Source organism: Halictus rubicundus, chromosome 6 (assembly GCF_050948215.1).
Source record: "Halictus rubicundus isolate RS-2024b chromosome 6, iyHalRubi1_principal, whole genome shotgun sequence".
In the NCBI taxonomy this organism is placed as follows: Eukaryota; Metazoa; Arthropoda; class Insecta; order Hymenoptera; family Halictidae; genus Halictus; species Halictus rubicundus.
This window is the reverse complement of record NC_135154.1, coordinates 12632515-12650539: the sequence shown is the minus strand read 5'-3', so window position 1 is coordinate 12650539 and position 18025 is coordinate 12632515. Positions and strand designations below refer to the sequence as shown.

The 18025-nt window shown below is 29.0% G+C and overlaps 6 protein-coding genes across 10 annotated transcripts in view; 2 read left to right on the top strand and 4 right to left on the bottom strand.

Moving 5' to 3' along the window:
• Positions 1–155: 155 nt before the first annotated feature.
• On the bottom strand, positions 156–2869 carry LOC143355271 (KICSTOR subunit 2). The gene is made up of 9 exons (XM_076789963.1): positions 2668–2869; positions 2273–2419; positions 2033–2184; positions 1655–1795; positions 1398–1536; positions 1138–1331; positions 905–1055; positions 566–676; positions 156–503 (listed from the first exon to the last, which is right to left on the bottom strand). The coding sequence occupies exons 1-9, from the start codon at positions 2746–2748 to the stop codon at positions 333–335; spliced, it is 1287 nt and encodes a 428-aa protein (XP_076646078.1). The 5' UTR covers positions 2749–2869; the 3' UTR covers positions 156–332.
• Positions 2870–3124: 255 nt separating this feature from the next.
• LOC143355269 (mitochondrial import inner membrane translocase subunit Tim13-B) lies at positions 3125–4309 on the top strand. Its single transcript, XM_076789961.1, has 3 exons — positions 3125–3492; positions 3577–3645; positions 4175–4309. The coding sequence occupies exons 1-3, from the start codon at positions 3379–3381 to the stop codon at positions 4271–4273; spliced, it is 282 nt and encodes a 93-aa protein (XP_076646076.1). The 5' UTR covers positions 3125–3378; the 3' UTR covers positions 4274–4309.
• A 602-nt stretch (positions 4310–4911) lies between these two features.
• LOC143355265 (uncharacterized) lies at positions 4912–11124 on the bottom strand. 3 transcript variants are annotated; one of them, XM_076789955.1, is made up of 7 exons: positions 10990–11124; positions 10805–10893; positions 10623–10676; positions 10058–10327; positions 9155–9959; positions 8675–8883; positions 4912–8568 (listed from the first exon to the last, which is right to left on the bottom strand). In XM_076789955.1, the coding sequence occupies exons 2-7, from the start codon at positions 10877–10879 to the stop codon at positions 8491–8493; spliced, it is 1491 nt and encodes a 496-aa protein (XP_076646070.1). In that variant the 5' UTR covers positions 10880–10893; positions 10990–11124; the 3' UTR covers positions 4912–8490. The 3 variants fall into 3 exon arrangements, 2 of the variants coding, with proteins under 2 accessions (XP_076646070.1, XP_076646069.1); XR_013082468.1 differs by lacking the exon at positions 10990–11124 and having other exon boundaries at positions 9147–9959; positions 10805–10982; XM_076789954.1 differs by lacking the exon at positions 10990–11124 and having other exon boundaries at positions 10805–10982.
• A 26-nt stretch (positions 11125–11150) lies between these two features.
• Positions 11151–17098, top strand: Glnrs (Glutaminyl-tRNA synthetase). Its single transcript, XM_076789952.1, has 11 exons — positions 11151–11168; positions 13017–13184; positions 13385–13689; positions 13785–13978; positions 14269–14524; positions 14643–14940; positions 15290–15669; positions 15759–16077; positions 16170–16390; positions 16553–16745; positions 16963–17098. Exons 2-11 carry the CDS (start codon positions 13062–13064, stop codon positions 17011–17013), a joined length of 2340 nt encoding a protein of 779 aa, XP_076646067.1. The 5' UTR covers positions 11151–11168; positions 13017–13061; the 3' UTR covers positions 17014–17098.
• LOC143355268 (EEF1A lysine methyltransferase 1) overlaps positions 11480–18025 on the bottom strand; it is a 22960-nt gene continuing 16414 nt past the window's right edge. The window contains exons 2-6 of one of the 3 annotated variants that reach the window (XM_076789957.1): positions 12821–12901; positions 12266–12430; positions 11999–12146; positions 11710–11919; positions 11480–11649 (exon numbers count right to left, since the gene is read on the bottom strand). In XM_076789957.1, the coding sequence (XP_076646072.1) occupies positions 11516–11649; positions 11710–11919; positions 11999–12146; positions 12266–12415 (642 nt within the window). In that variant the 5' untranslated portion in view covers positions 12416–12430; positions 12821–12901 and the 3' untranslated portion in view covers positions 11480–11515. The other 2 variants (XM_076789959.1, XM_076789958.1) reach the window with 2 other exon arrangements.
• Positions 17203–18025, bottom strand: part of LOC143355267 (parkin coregulated gene protein homolog) — a 1129-nt gene continuing 306 nt past the window's right edge. The window contains exons 2-4 of the mRNA XM_076789956.1: positions 17679–17997; positions 17454–17603; positions 17203–17388 (exon numbers count right to left, since the gene is read on the bottom strand). Of these exons, the coding sequence (XP_076646071.1) occupies positions 17216–17388; positions 17454–17603; positions 17679–17997 (642 nt within the window). The 3' untranslated portion in view covers positions 17203–17215. The remainder of the gene's footprint in view (positions 17389–17453; positions 17604–17678; positions 17998–18025) is intronic.

Genomic DNA, 18025 nt, shown 5'->3' with positions numbered 1-18025 from the left:
ATTTAATTTTTAAATGGATAATGAATCCATCAATGTATTAATAAATGACAGTACAAACTTTATTTATACCTATCTATTTTTAACCCTTATACGGCAGATCATAAACAATGGAAATAGGTCATTTCTACGCTCCGCCTTACATGGCAAGCCTACTATAGATTTGTGTACATATCAGCGTTAAATATTTCAATTGTTGGTAAGTTCATTAATTAACACAAATGCGGCACACAATAAAAGTATGCCTACAACTGTTACAGTGTCTCTGTATACGGGAAGATCAACTGATCCGCTTGGCAATAGTTGAGGAATTACACGTTTACTTTTAGGACATCTTATTTTGATAGCTTCAGCGATTCATATACTTTGTTACATCGAATTTGCATACACAAATCTGTCATAAACGATGTTACCTGAGATTCTTTATCTCTTTGCTTACCACTTTCAAATACAGTGACGAGTGTCATTCTAGGATCAGTGTTATACGCAGCATATACACACGGGTCCTGTAAAAAATATATATTATACCATTTACACACAGTTTAACACTAAGAACTTTAAAACGTACTTTTACATTTTTACAATAAACAATTTTGTCCATAGTTTGAAGTTCTGCCTGCCGTTCTTTGATTCGTTTTTGTATGTTATCCAAATGAATTGATGATTGCTGTGCGAACGTCTGAAATATATACAATAATACATGCATATTTATAGATAATTTAGAAAAATTTTAAACATTATCTAGAGAATCTTCTAACATCTCAAAAAAAAAACTCAAGTCGTTTAGTCCACTTAATTTTGCTTCCAACTGTACATACTACTTTCAATAGTTAAACCAGCATATAAGAATCAACATCAACCTTTCATTTCTACATTCTGCAATAATTTATAATATATTTAAACTTACACTAGGGCAACTCAGAACAATAGGAAAATGTTCAGAAGTATTTTGCTCTCTGCGAGGATGTCTGTAACCTGGCCCTGAATCATCAACTCCTCTAGAATCAAATATTATAAGAACTGCTAAAACGTCATGTTTCCGTTGAAAACTCTGTATTCTAAAATTAAAATAAATTAGTCCTTACCTAACAATAATTTCAACAAGTATCATCAGTTATTATATATATTGAAATATATTACTTGTGATAATAATCCATATTTTGTTTGCTCATAATACTTTTCATTTCACCTGGACTAGCCTGCTGACTAAGGGTAGTATGAAAATATAGAGAACTCTTAGCTAAAATGCTACTACGCAGTTTAACTAGCCATTGGTACAACGCAGGTTGTTGATTTGCTTTTAGAAAAGTTGCACCGAAACCCAACTTCCACGACTAAAAGCATTACATTTCAAAAACACGTTATTGCTTTCCTTCTAAATTTCTACATGTACTACTGACCTCTTTACTTTGTAAAGTTCTTTCCCAAGCTGACATTCGTGTTTGCGCACCATACAGAGACATCAATGTTGATAAAAACCTCCAATGTTGAAGTTCAACTTGTGCTTTCGTTAATTGTACTAATATTTCACATTCTAAACTAATCAAAATGAAATTTTTAAAAATGTATGAATGCAATAGTAACACTGTTTTTACACTAGTAGTTACACTGTCTCATGAAATTATGTGACAATAAATGGAAGAGAAAAACTGCTTACGTTAAACTGGCCTTAACTCCAGTTAAAGCTAAATGTGAACAGGACATCGAATGACTTTCTACTATTCCTTCAATGCACTGTAATAATTCTTGATATTTCATGACTTTACTGCTTATACTCATATGGTACATTTTCTCATAGCTGTAATGCAATGATATTAACAGTTTTAATACCAGGGATCATTTCAAAAACCACGTCAAATGGTGCTAAGCAGCACGATTGCACTGTTCTGTTTCTGTTGATAAATACCAAGCAGCAGGATTGCACCATCAGCCGTGGCATTATTCAACATAAAATCAGAACAGCATGATCCCACTGAGTGGCACTAAAACATTTAAGTAAAATCTGTAACATTGAATTAAATAAATATATACTAACAAATCTATTAATTGTATTTTGGCTGTAATATATTGACACAGTTGATTAGAAACTTCTGCGACTGTTGCTCCAATAGGATTAGTTCCCCTGGTCATTTCTTCTACCCTTTTAAGATCAGATTTTAGAGATTCATACACTGTCTTCAATGAATTCTATGTGAATAAAAAATAAACATTAAATAAATCTAACAGTATACCAAATAATTATATGTTTATTATAATAGCAATGTATCGTATTTACATCTTTCCTTAAAAATCCTTTATTTTTAGTATGAAGAAAACCCAAGTCTGCGTATGAATGTTCTGCTACTGCTATTTGTGGTAAATGCATAAGTAACATTCCCCATGGACCTAACTGTGTTTGACGACATGATCCACGTTCTTTTTCCTGAACAAATATACCATAATTTTATGAGATGAAATTACTTTTTACCTTTGTTATATGTAATTATATTAAATATTATCCACCAACATCAAATAATAAAATCTGTTTGTTACTCTTTTCGCAAATGTATTATTTAGTAATAACAATTTAAATATCTCAAATTCTGAATTATCTAAAAGTCATGCATATTATGTTTAAAAAAGTTAACAAAGTAGTTAAAGAATAAATATGATTTTTAAGTATTCCCTTACAACTAATTCCTTTGCTTTATCAATACATAATTGAGCAACATGATTAAAGAATGTGTTAAGAAATTCTTCTTCGTGATCCATTTTTCACTTTAGTTTTATTACAGTAGCAGTAAGAAATTAATTTTTATATCGAACATTATCATCTCAAGAGGTTATCTCAAAATATTATGAATCTACATACGTTGTCTATCGTAATGGAAGTATGGACAGAGAGAAAATGAGAGTGCTCGGTTCTGTTCCATGCTAAAAAGTAGATATGGTTCTGTTCCATACTAAAAAGGCAATGTCACAAAAGTGGGAACGCTGAATCCCCGGGCACCGACGACAAATTTAAAAAATTTACAAAGAAGTTTATAATAAAAAAGTAATTGTGTAAACACGATATGTACATATATTTTGACGATACGAATAAATGCTTAAATTTGCTTAAGCATACCAAAAACATTGTATAAATACAATGTTTCAGATTCGTTTTCACAGTGAAAACGCGTTATTGCCAGTTATTGCCAACATTGGTTACTGCAGCGTTACGTAACACTCGACAGTACTTCTATCTACAGGTCATTGGAAACAGAATTTAAATGGTAACTTCACGTGCTTCCGGTGTATTGAACCAACCGGGCCGAGACGGTGGTTCCGAAACATAGTGGTATGAAGTAATTTTGATTTTAATATTAACATATAAAGAAAGGATTACTTTGAAGTGTAAATATGGATTCCTTATCGTCCTTGCCATCCGACTCATTAACAAGTTCTCAACGGGACGAGCTTATGGATCAAATTAAACAACAAATCGCTGTTGCAAATGCACAGGAGTTGCTTACGGTACGATTACACAAGTACATATTATTTTTTACTTTTGCGAACGTAAGATGAATGACTGGTGTGGATTTGATTTGATATTTTTAGAAAATGACAGAGAAATGCTTCAAAAAGTGTATAAACAAGCCAGGCACATCGTTGGATAATTCTGAACAGGTAACCTCTTTTATTTTGTAAAATATAACCTTAAAGGTAGTAAATCGACCAATTTCGAATCATTATTGCTATAATCTCACATTTACAGTAATCAACATATACTTTCATTTATCGATATTTAATTTAATAAGGTTTATCAAATGTAAATTATACTTTATGAAATATAAATAAAAAAAGAAAATATTTTAAATCGTTTTAAAATATTTATATATTTATTTTTATGTAAAATAAATCATATTTTGTAATTATTTCTAGAGTTACGTCATTATAAATGTCTGAAAAAAAATTATGTACATTAAGTCTTATATGTACTTACATGTAGATATAAATGGAAATAAAATATAGATGAACACAATATTATCTCATTAAATTTGTCATAAGGTCTTGCTTCAGATAAAATTATGTGGCAACAAACTTTTAAGTTGTCTTTGTATGTAATTAATTCATGTAATTCATGGTATAATAATAAGCAGATTTATATTATTATGAATATCAAAATATGTTGTTCATAATACTGTTTTATTTACAGAAATGTGTAGCAATGTGCATGGACCGATATATGGATGCATTTAATATTGTATCAAAAGCATATAGTGAACGACTACAAAGAGAGCGTAATAGAATGTAAACGTAATAATTTTTAATAAATTGTTTTCTTATTGTACATCTTGTAGTTTACTGAACAGTAATAGTTATATCAACTATTTTCCAAGCATTGTTGAAAAATGTATATTGTATATTATTACTATTAATTGCAAATTGTTGCAAATTAATCATAACCATTAAACAATTTTGTACATAAATTGTACATAATTGTCGGAATTCTAATTAATTGCAACTACTAAACAGTTTTTATATTTCTATGCTTCTGTACACCCATAAAATATTTTAAATTTGAATAGTGTAATTAATAATCACACTACTATACGCATTTATAGAATATTGATGTAGTGTAATAAATACAAATTTAATAAACATAATTTTGAACTATCTGTACATTGTATATTCATAAAATTAATAAATGTTATATTCTTATCAACTCTATGTTCTTATCAATTTTCTTTTCATACAATATTAGACTAAATAAGTATTGTTTAACTTATCCATTGGAAAGGAATAATTATTACAGCCACTAATTTATAAAGACAAAAATGATTTAGTAGAAACTAGAATTGCATAATAAATAAATGACGAAAAATTTTTTTAGATACTTACACGATTTCAGAATAAGAATTTGTTGCAGGGTAATTACAAAAAATGTACAACTTTTGCAAAAGAGAAAAATCTTTATAAAATAAATAACATATACATGAATATCATTACATCATACTTCAAAATCATAAATAAGTAACTTAGGTGTTTTGTAAATCCCACAATTCCATAGTATGTATTTGCATTGTTTATTATTCATACACACTAAAAGGCACAATATAGCTACCAATATCTCAACGTGGTTACAGATGTAATTACCTTGGACTGTATGAAAAAATATTGTGAATAGTTCATTAATACTTCATCTGCTTAATTTGATAGTATAAATTAGCAAATAACAATAATTACAACTATTTCGTACCAGTGTTTGCAGAATCTATGATTAATTTGCATACAGTGCATTAAATACCATTATCATATATACAGATTAGTACAAATACTTTTTATAACATAACAAATCAATATCATTACTCATTTATAATATATTTTTTCCTATCAAAAAATTACTTCAAAGATGTGTGTATCAAAAAACAAAGTAATATTTTTTTTTTTTTGGAAAATATACTTCCAAGCCTTTTTGTACTGCATTCTCCTACATGTTTGACGTATAAAATAAAATGCTGCATATTTGCAATGTACTTTACGTATCCAGTTTAAAGGTATTTAAAAATAAGAATACGTAACAAGACCTCTGAGTCATTGTATATCTACTAGAATAATTGAAACCTAATTCTTTGTTACATATCAATAACAAATGACGTATAAATAATGACATCACTGTGCATTAAAAATTTACCATGCTATAACATGGTAGCAGACATGTGGCACTCTTATACAAACAGTGCATAAAAAAAATTTTTTTATATGAATGTACCAAGTATATTGGCAACACTAAGCAAATGTAAAATTGCTATAAACTTGTAACAAGACATTCAAATATGTTAAAATACGTGTGGACTACATAACTATAAATCAATTGTGTTTAGAACTAATTGAAATTACATAAATATAAAAATGCTTGTATATCCTGTAATACAAATGTTTATAGAAACACTTCTTAATTTTATAAGAATGCAAAATAAAATTTCAATACAATGTGTAATTGTGAAATATTTCTTAAGTTACTCTCTTTTTCTCTCTCTCTCTCTCTCTCTCTCTCTCTCTCTCTCGCTCGCTCGCTCGCTCGCTCTTATATTCTATAGTGAAAAATACTTATGCTGTAAATTTGCTTACTAATTCTAACAATACAACAAAAGTGTAATAATCTTCATAACAATGGAATGTATTTATGCTTTACGTTCTATAGTGTAGGAATGTTCAGTGTTGTCCTGAAATTGTGTTTATAAAATTATGTTATATTGATTTTAAAGTGTAACCACGTTGATTGGTGAGGAACACACCTGCTTTAATTGTATATACATAGAGATAAAAGTCGATTCAAACTAAGTGATTTCATTGTTCTACATATACTTTGAATAATACAGAAATATTAAACTTTTCTTTTTGCTATTTTAATAATAAATTTATAGAAACATGTATTGAATAAACCTTTTTCTATTCAAGATGTAAATCTTAAATGAACAAGTGACTTTGATGATTGTACTATAAATGATATAAAAACAGTTATCAACTTTTTTCATTTGTAACTAATAAAAGGAGAAACATAAAAAATATGTGACATAAGGAACTCAACCTCTAGTAATACAAAACAAGAAAATGTCACATCAGTTGAGCGATCGATCTCAATTATATATCTTATTATGAATGTGCATAAAATCTGTGTATGTATCGGTAACTCACCTACAAAGCTTAATACGAGAATGCACATATCATGTAAGAAGTATAAGAATGGTACATTCTCACTTTAAATTGTGAAAGTGTTTTTCTAAATAATGTGTTGACAAATATTTTTGTAAAGAATGCTCATTCACGAAAATCTTCACGTTTGAATTAATCTCACCATAAGAATATTAATTGAAACCAATGATTTCTCCTTGAAAAAAAATATGTCATATTGCATTACAAATAACACTGCTATAGTGAAATTACATTCAACAATTATTTTCTAATTAAACTGTACATGAAATGTATTAGTTATTAATGTTTTAGTCTTAAATAGGAGTAATCTTGTGCAGATAGAATTGTAAGTCACATTAAAAGATCCTGAAATCTCTTTGTTTGAATCAGTTGCAGTATTTAATATTGATGACTTCAGAGTAGTCATGTGCTACCAAAAAAAAATTTTTTGAAGAAAGCAGGCTGTACATTTTTACAAACAGATTTTGATTTGTCAAGCATTCTGTTGATCCACCATGAATTGTACTTAGTTATTGCATCTTATTTGCGGCATAGTATATTTATGCGAATATGTTTATCAAGGTATTGGATTGCCCAAAAATTTCATTTCTTAGTCTAAAGCTTGTATAATAATTGAGATATTAAAAATTAGGGATGCAAAGAAAAAACACGTAAGCTCCTAATTTCCATCAACTAACTTCAATTTTTATAGATAATTATTTTAGTTTTACGCATTTAGCACCATTACCTTGGAAAAAAATAATTTGATTTATTTTTAGGCAATCCATTTTTAGACGGATAATTTATCAATATTGCTATCGATACTACACCAGTATCTTCAGTTAAGTGAGGTAATTAATGACATTCAGTCATAAAATCAGACAAGAATTATTCTGGTAAACACAACAAGCCTATTACAAAGTTTTTTTTAGAGAGACATAACTAAGTATCCAACAATCATTAATGTAGCTGATTACTTTCCACTTCTTAAAGTATTTTAACATTGAGATAATTGGCTTTAAGAATAATAATACTAGACATATTTACAGAATAACGTAGAAGGCAGCTTGTCTGAAAATCCAATTAAAGTCTTAGTATTACAATTCTAATTCAATTAACAATGTATCACAATATTTCAAACAAAAACATTTCACATTCTGATTTTGATTATTTCATGCAAAAATTGAATCAAATAGCGTTTCACATTTTTTTTTTTTTGTATCAGTGAAATTTTCTTATTGCAGGTATTTCTTATTGCGTTACAACATTATAGATATGCTAACAACACTTGTTATACAAGTCTATCGGAACTTTCAGATGATTTCTGTTTTTAATTCTTAGATTTATATTGCAGTAGTAACAAAAGGCATTGGCAGTTTAGTTGGTTTTCTCGTATTTAGCTCATTTTAATAAGACATTTTATACCTTTCGTAAATAGCTAAAAATATTTTAATGTTTATGTTACAACAAATTCAGAATATTCGTTCAAAAGTTTCCATTTTTAAATACTGCTAGAATATATCAAATACAAATTTATGATCTGTACAAAAATATGTTTCTATTGAGAAATATTATATAAAATACGGAAAATATAACACTTCTGGACACAGATTCAGACATTTCCCTTCTACGTTTTTTGTAGAAAAACTTATAAGTATTGAGCCATAAATGGCAGTGCCATGTCAAAAACCAAAATAATTCTGCAAGTTTGTGATCCACCATAATCTGTATTAACATATTTGATATCCCAATGTAAGATATCAAGTATGAAAAGTTTTAAGAAAAATAGCATTTTGAAATACTTGCAGAATGTAAAAGCTGTACTTGTTCTTTCAATTATAATTCTTTTGCGCAATTAGCTGTAATACCCGTTGTAAAATTTGATATATTTTTATCCATATTTATGTCTTCAAGCTAAAAAAGAATTATAAGCGGAATATTCAAACTATTTAAGAAAATTTTGTTACTTGGTAACATATATTAAACCAGGAGACCTTTGATTCACGGTGTATTTACTTACACATGAAGTACTGCTTAACATGTCATCAATTTCCTCGATTTCTTCGCTTATTTCTTCACTATGCACACTTTGTGTTTTGTCTTGCTTTTTTGTTTGTAATTTTATTGGGCTATTTGACTTTTCAGGTTCTTTCGTAGGACTTTGATCGTTAGCACTACCAGACGCAGACGAAATGAAATCTTCTTCGTAATTATCAACACCATCTGTTCCTGAAAAGATTATTTTGATAATGTATGTGTAATGTATATGTTAAAATTAGTAATCACATTGTGAATGTTTATGCAAATGTGACAAACGCTCCATGTAATACACAAAAATGTTGGATAAATTTGAATTCCACTTTAATTCAATAAAATCCGTATCAAATAAATTAATAATAGATTTCTATTAATCTCTACATAAATTCGTAAATTCGTTTCTAGAAACATAGATTTGCATAGACATCTGCAGTCTGTAAATGTTAAACGCATACCAACATACCAAGTCCGATATCCATCAATTCTTTCAGATCATTAATATTAGTCTTTTTACCATTTAATGGTGGGAGATCACTAAGTATAGAATGTGATTTCTTATCTAAAGACGGTAAATCTTGTAAAAAGGATTCAGTATTATGTATAGTATTGATATTTTCTCTTTTTCCATCAACAATAATTTCTTCAAAGTATACAGTTTTCCCAAAACTATTTCCAGTATTAACTGACTTTTTATTTTGTACGTTATTTGTTATTTGTAAATCCAAACTATTTATATTATTTTGCTTACTTATATCTTCATTTTGATTTGTTTGCAGTTCAGTAACTATAGATTCATCAAACTTAATTAAAGGCTCGGTTTTATTTAGTAAATTTGTTTGGATGGTTGTATCTACTTCAGTCTCCTCTGTCACATGATTCATCACTGTAGTTGTGCCATTCGGACTTACAGAGAGTGTATCAAAATGCATATTATTGTTCCCTGTGTTATCAATTCCATTATCCTTTTCCGAGTCCTCAGAGGCGATACTTTTCCTGAGAGAATTACTTTGTTTTTCACAATTCGATCGATCTATTGAAATATCTTCAAAAGACATTTCTCTACTCGTGTTATCGTTTATTGTCATATTTATTGGAAGTTTTGGGCTTTGTTGCGAAACACTCTCCAGTTTACCCGAAATATCATTATTATTAGATAAGGATGCTGTTTCTTTATGTAATACCTTCGGAATGGAAATCTCAAATGTTGCATTAGCAATATTTGTTTCACTTTCATTGGTCTTATTAAACCTGCTCTTATTAGTTTCGTTCTGTAATATTTACATTTTTTAATTATTGTGTATAAAAATTACTTAATGTTTTCTTATCATAAATACAATAAAAATTAAAATGTTCTCATCATAAATACCTTTTGCGTGTTATTGAAGGCACTAATCATGCTATTTTTTAAAATTTCTCCAAGTAATGGTTCATTCGATTCAATACCTAATTCTTCGCATAATTTATTTCTTCCAACATAATTATATTCTTTCCCAAAGTATGTCTCTGGGTCATATACAGATATTGTATAATCAAGACCAAAATATTCTAGGAACTCCCTAACCAAGGAAAACAATAATTTTCCTTCTGAATTAGCCAGGTACTGTTTTACAGTTTTATTGAGGAGTGGTTCTGGATTCTAAAATATTAATTTAATCATATATCACTGGTATCTTAAAGATTATGAAACATAACTAATAAATTTTCATTATTGTTTATAATAATAAAAGAAAGACTGGCAAAATTAAATTACAGATAAATAAAATGCCGTTTTTACATTGTCTGAATGTATTATAAGCTCTGTATTATATAGTCATACTATGCTATAAACTATGATTCATGGTGGAAATGAAAGCACAATAAATATTATGAGTACAGATAAGAAGAATCAAACAAGATTTCTTAAGACATATTACAGTAGAATTTTGACATACCATTACTGATTCTTGTTCTTCTAGAGCTAAGAACACACTTGCTCTCAGTTCTGCCTATAACATTACAAAAGACTTTGAAAAGAGTACCACAGTAAAAATTTCAAAAATTTCAACAAGTTCTTTGACACAATATACATAACCTAGAAAAAAGGCGTGATTTTTATAATTTCATTTTAGCATACCCGCACTTTCGCAAGAACACCATTATTCTCAAGGGTTTGCACCACCAAATCCCGCAATTCTGTATCTTCCTCCATGGAAATGTTTCCGTCTATCATGATTATAAATAAAAATTACTCCCGCAAACACTCAAGAAATGTAAATATTTACGCTTTCCATCGCGTGTCTTCTTTTCGCAGATGTTTACCTAGAGATTATTTTTTCCCCGTCTAGGGAGTTTAAACTTAACTTCGAGAAAGTTATATTCTTTTTTATATATGTGTAAGAATGTATTTTTGTGTTCTTCCTTCAATTATGTGAAAGTGTATATATAAAACTAAAATAGAGCTTATTACACAATAGTTACTGCAGAATACAAAACGTAAAGTAAGTCATCAAATTTAATACTTTGTTCGAATATATTACAATATGTCAGTATTGCCAATATACTTTAGTTTTTAATTATTATCTTATTTTTATCAAAATTAAATTGAAAAAAAATAAACAACAATATTTATCCTATTTAATTAATTTTATATTCGCTTGTGCAAATAATCGTGTTAATTTCTATACCAACATATTTTAAAAAACCGGAAGTACCATAGCTACCTACTTGAGTGTAACGAACATTTCGAAAGTTTAAATTTCACATTACGTACTACATGATACGACTTATTGATTTTCTAATTTCAAACGTGTAAAAATCATATAGAATATTTTGATTAGATATTTATTTATTTCAACATTTTATCGAAACCGAAATTCGAGTAACAATAAAATTCATTTGCAAGATTATTTTGATGGTGTGGTACAAAATTACAAATTTTAACATCCAATAGTCTTTCTGCTAATTCTGCCATAACAGCACCTGGTAACAAAAAGAAAAATTAAGTAATTTTAAATGACCAATAAAAATTAATATACTTACCTGTACAAAGAACAATATTCTTTTTTGTCAAGAATTTTATTGTAAGTGCAGTTTTTGTTAAACATTCATCAGAAAGAAATGGTGGATCAGCTAAGACTAAGTCATAGTAGCCTGCTTTATTGCTTGCCAAAGCCAATGGAAATTTGTAATTATATGGGACAAAGTCAGAACCAAACACTTTAAAGCGGTCATCGTACTCAAAAAGTGTTACTGTTAACAAAGAATTGTCTTAGTAATATTAACAAGTCTTATTACATAAGCAATAGATTTATACCTAACAAATGTATACCTTGTCGTTCACCACAGATTCTTTTCAATTTACTATAAATTGTAGGACACGAAATTAGAGCAATCTTTCCATTAGAATTTGTAGAATTTATAATGCCTTTGACAAGAGTATCTGTAGTGTTTTCATCATACCAAAACTGACTTAATTGCTATTAATATTGGAAATTAAGTTCGTATTGATAATATTAACATTACAAAATATAATAAACATATATGAAAGTAAAAATATAATAACATACTTATTAACATACTACAAAAAGTAACTTACCCAGTTTTCATCAAAACAAATATCTAGATTTTGATTTTTTGAAATGTATTTTAATTGATTTTCCCTTTCCTCTTTCTCTTTAAGAAATTCATTTAATGCAGCAAGTGTGGTGGGGCATAATTGTAAATCGTCATCTTCACTAATACTCATTTTCTAACCACTTTTCTACATGCATATATTTTATTAATAAAAAATACTACTTTATTGATATGATCAATTGAACAAATCGATTATATTGCATATTGCGTATATGTATTACATGTGAATTATAACCAACTATTGTTTCTATATTACCTGCAATAATGTACATGTACAAATACAGTACATACATATGTACATAGATGAAATGGTTGATTTTATAGCAGCATAATTAATTTAAATAATATCATTTTTTTTTAAATCAAATTTTATTATTATCTATAGTGGATCGAGATACAAAACAAAATAAGTAAATAATTCCTTATACCAGTATCTACCTTAACAAATGTACGTTATAATACATCCATGAACCGTTTATAATGATATTAATTTGATAGTAAACTAGCAATAAATTACCGTAAATTTTTTTACTGCACGTGTTATAATGTATGAAGTAGAACTTTCAGTATCGAATACGTAAAAATTGGCCTTTCACAACAAAGATTATGTACATCCCTCCTTTTCTTATTTCTACATAACCCCAACCTTGTCCTGGGTTATCGAATTGTATCGTATCAATGCTATTTAAATAGAATTGATTTGCCGGTTTCAGAATTAAAGATCACATTTAATTGTTTCTAGTAAGAAAGAACGAAATATGGCAATGGAAACAGACGATAATATAAAGTTGTTCCAATCGATTGGCTTGAGTGAACAAAAGGCTAAAGAAACATTAAAAAACGAAAAAGTTTCTAACCATTTGAAACTTGCAATAACCGAGGTTAGCAAATTATTTAATACTTAAAATTACATATGTTTAGAATGATATTTTCATGAACCTTTCATTTACTTAAATTTATCATTGATATATTGTATTATTATTATTTTTTTTAACAATGTCCTATTTTTACTGTTGAGTATTGTGTCACCATTGTCACATTTGATTGTACCATATGTAATCGGTAAATATGACATTTTTAGGCCAATAAATATGGAATTATTACTCCAGAAATTGGAATTTTATTGTATCATCTTGCTTCAAAAATCAAAAATCAAATTTCTGATAATCTACCGTTTGCTGCTAAATACATAGCAGAGAAAAAATTAGATACAATTCAAAGGGTTGATGCAGCATTGAGTTTTCTACTTCATCATATAAAAGAAACAATTGAGATTTCAAATTTTGAGAAAGAATGTGGTATAGGTGTTGTTGTTACCCCAGAAGAAATTGAAACTGAAGTAGAAAAAGTTATAAATGAACATAAATCAGAAATATTAGAGAAAAGGTAATAAATTGTTTCTTTTTAATTAATTTTTAATATTATGAAAAACTTAATTATAGTTAACGAATTCTAAGTCACAAAACTATATGTATTTACAGATATCGTTTTAACATTGGTCCGTTAATGCAGCATGTTCGTAATAACTTAAAATGGGCAGATGGAAAGGCGGTTAAGAACGAATTTGATGTTCAAATTCTTGTACTGTTAGGACCTAAAGTTGATTCAGATTTTGGACTACCTTCTACATTAACGAAAAAACAGTCTTCTGTTAAAAATACAGAGAAGGAAAAGAGTAAGTTGTAAATTTATAATTAATCCTTAATTGCTACAATGAATTCTTATGTATCTCAATTGTATTCTTCTTTACACAAAAAAATTTTTGTATTTTCTTTGGAATGCCACATTCAAACCAATTTGATCTTTACATCAAAACCAGTGGCTTCATTAAAATCTTATTTTGTATATCGTATAACCAAATTATCATATTGGTTTAAGTAATTTCATGAAGTCTCTGAAACTCTATCCTTACAGTTGAGATCTTGTAACAAATTTTTTCTTAAAATTAAATATTTTCTTATTTAGAAGAACCAAAAACTGTGGTGGCGTCAAGTGAAAAAACAGATGCTCAAACAATAAGTGAGTTAATGAGAACTAAAGTTCATTTTCATAAACCAGGAGAAAATTATAAGACTGAAGGATATGTCATAACTCCAAACACACACAAATTACTGCAAGAACATTTAAAAATAACAGGTGGCAAAGTAAGGACTAGGTTCCCACCAGAGCCTAATGGAATTTTACATATTGGGCATGCGAAGGCAATCAATATTAACTTTGGGTATATTTTATGTTCTAGTGCCTCTTCCTCTTTTCATTTCTATGTTTATTACGATTATTTATTTTTATCTTTATTTTTAGCACATCAAGTTATGCAATAAAGACTTCTTTTATTGTAGGTATGCTGTAGCTCATGATGGTACATGTTTCTTACGTTACGATGATACAAATCCTGAAAAAGAAGAAGAAAAATTTTTCATTGGTATTCGTGAAATGGTAGAATGGCTTGGATATAAACCAGCTAAGATTACATATTCTTCTGACAACTTTGAACAGTTATATGAATGGGCTATTAAACTCATAGAGAAAGGCTTGGCATATGTATGTCATCAATCTAGTGAGGAAATAAAAGGCTTCAATCCTCCTCCAAGTCCATGGCGAAATAGACCAATTTCAGAGAATCTTCAACTGTTCCAAGTAATTGCAGTTTTCATAGATAAATAAAAAATTAAAGCAATTTCAATGCAAGGACTTCTACCGAAATGTAAAATACCGGTATTTTTTGTTGTACCTTCGAAATCCTCATAGAAATTGAAATACAAAAATACCTGTATGATGTCATACCTCTATATAAAAAATAATTAATAATTGCTGTGATACTTATTGTGAGATCAGAGTAATTACCAGCTTGTTTATGATAGTATGTGTATTATGATTGCAAGTGGAAAAGAATACGCGATATTATAATTTACAATAGTTGACATATCTTATACATACAATGCTGTGATATCAATACCAAGTTGTAATTTGATTATTTTTCACATAGGATATGAAAGATGGTTTACTTGAAGAAGGTGAAGCAACATTGCGTATGAAAGTAACATTAGAAGAAGGAAAACAAGATCCAGTTGCATACAGAATAAAATATACTCCTCATCATAGAACAGGAGATCAGTGGTGCATTTATCCTACTTATGATTTCACTCATTGCTTGTGTGACAGTATTGAACATATTACTCATTCTCTCTGCACAAAGGAGTTTCAATCACGACGATCATCGTATTATTGGCTTTGCAATGCCCTGGATATTTATTGCCCTGTTCAATGGGAATATGGAAGGTTAAATGTGAGCTATACAGTTGTTTCGAAAAGAAAAATTGCCAAACTAATTGAACAAGGTGTTGTATCCGACTGGGACGATCCTAGGTATTTTATTATAATATTATGTACCTAAGGACGTAAAACCCTAAATTGTTATGTATTCTAAAATTATGAAACCATTTTTTTTTTTTTAGATTATTTACATTAACAGCTCTTCGCAGGCGAGGCTTTCCTCCTGAAGCAATTAATAACTTCTGCGCACAAATGGGTGTGACTGGTGCTCAAGCAGTCGTCGATCCAATTGTTTTAGAAGCATGCGTTAGAGATGTTTTAAATGTTACTGCAGCTCGGCATATGGCTGTTTTGGATCCACTAAAAGTGACTATTAGTAATTTTCCACATGAAAATCCTGTGAAATTGTCTGTTCCCAATTTTCCTAACGAACCAGAGAAGGGACAACACAATATTATTTTCGATGAAATTATCTATATTGAAGCATCTGACTTTCAAGAGGTACAGTTACATTTTTATATAACGTAATGGAGAATATTAATTTTTGTAATTATTTAAAAAATTTGATTATATACTTATATCTATTATTATAGAAAGCCACGAAAGACTTTCGACGCTTAACTCCGAATCAGTGTGTTGGTTTAAAGCATGCAGGAGTAGTGTTAACAGTCCAAGAGATAGAAAGAGATAGCAGTGGTAACATTATAAACATTATTGTCAAACAAGAACCTGCTTCTGAAAACAATAAACCTAAAGCTTTTATACATTGGGTATCAAATCCTGTATTGGCATCTATTAGATTGTATGAACGCCTGTAAGTAGGTGTATTCATTTTCTTTTATTGATAAAAGTTACATACATCGAATGTTGGTAAACATTAATGATGTAGAAGTATTATATGCTTATAATGTTCTTAGATGTAAATATTATTAACACTTACAACACTTTGTTTACTCGTGTGTAATATAATTATTAGATTTAAACACAAAAATCCGGAAGATGCAAGTGAAGTACCAAACGGTTTTTTGAGTGATATTAATCCAAGCAGTAAAAAAGAAATTGTTGGATACATCGATACAAGTTTGGCAAATCTGGCGAAACCTTCGGAGACGTTCCAATTTGAACGCATTGGCTTTTTCTTTGTAGATTATGATACTACACCAGGGAAGGTAAAAATCTGATCTGACATATAAATAGTAGAGGTGTGTGAGAATTCACTCAATGTCGGATACCCGATGATTGGGACGGGTCGAGACGAGTTGGCTTTCCGAGAATCCTAAAATTTTGGAGAACCCGTCCTTATCCTGAATAAAATTCTCGACTCGACATTTTCGAACACCTCTAATAAATAGCTATGTCTTTACTAATTTACTTCTCTGTTTACAGGTTGTTTTTAATAGAACCGTAACATTAAAAGAAGATTCGAAAAAGGTGTGAACCGAATTGATATAGATGGAAACTTTAATACATGGATAATTTGATTTAATAATGTTGTACAACATTTGTAACATTTTGTATAATATTTATAAATAACAGCTGTGAGATTTAAGAGGCGTGTTACTTCGGAAGTTCATTACAATTTCAATAAAGTTTTATTAATAATATTTTTAGACAATTAAAAGATAACAAATATGTGTAATTAATTCATCACACAGTTCATCATGCAAGATTCGTAGGTAGGGATCATATACTTGATATTTATAAAAGCATCTTCACCCCCATATATCTCGAGCATTTCAAGTGTTTCTTGTATCATATCAGCAGGGTTTTCTCCTCTTTGCTGTGCGTAGTCAATCCCTTCCCCGAGGTTGACTAAAATATGAAATTCAATGATTAGTTTCGTGTAAATATGCCATCACTAATTAAAAAGTTTTTACCGTTTTTATCTTTTAATAAATTAAGAACTGGTAAAATTTGTCTAAAATATGGCACTAAAGCCTCCCCAACGCAATCTGCTGAACGTACAAGTTTTTGGAGTGATCTCATTGTAAAACAAATGATTTCTGGCATTTTTGTATTCAAAGCTTCTGTAACGAATGCGTATTTAGTATAGTGTGCGAACATACAATTTAAAAAATTGTTAAAGAGAAGAGAGAAATTACTTTTAATAGGAATTATTAATTGTGGTACAACTGGTAAAATTTTTGGACCTCCCTGTTCCAGCATATCAGTTATTCCTTGTTCTACTAAAAATTTATATGGTTCTTCAGTTTCCGTTAATCCGTCGAAAAATAACGGCAAATAATGATGAAAGTCTAAATTTTCAATTTTAACTTTCCAACTGATTTTAGGTCCATACGAATCTGTTTCTAACGTAATTGGAAAGACACCTCGTTCATAGAATTTACGAAAAGTGGATGGTTTAGGTGGCTGCGGATTATACAAACCGCATCGTGGGGGTTTTGCAACTACAGTATTTTCCTGCGAAAGTAATATTAAACGTATATGC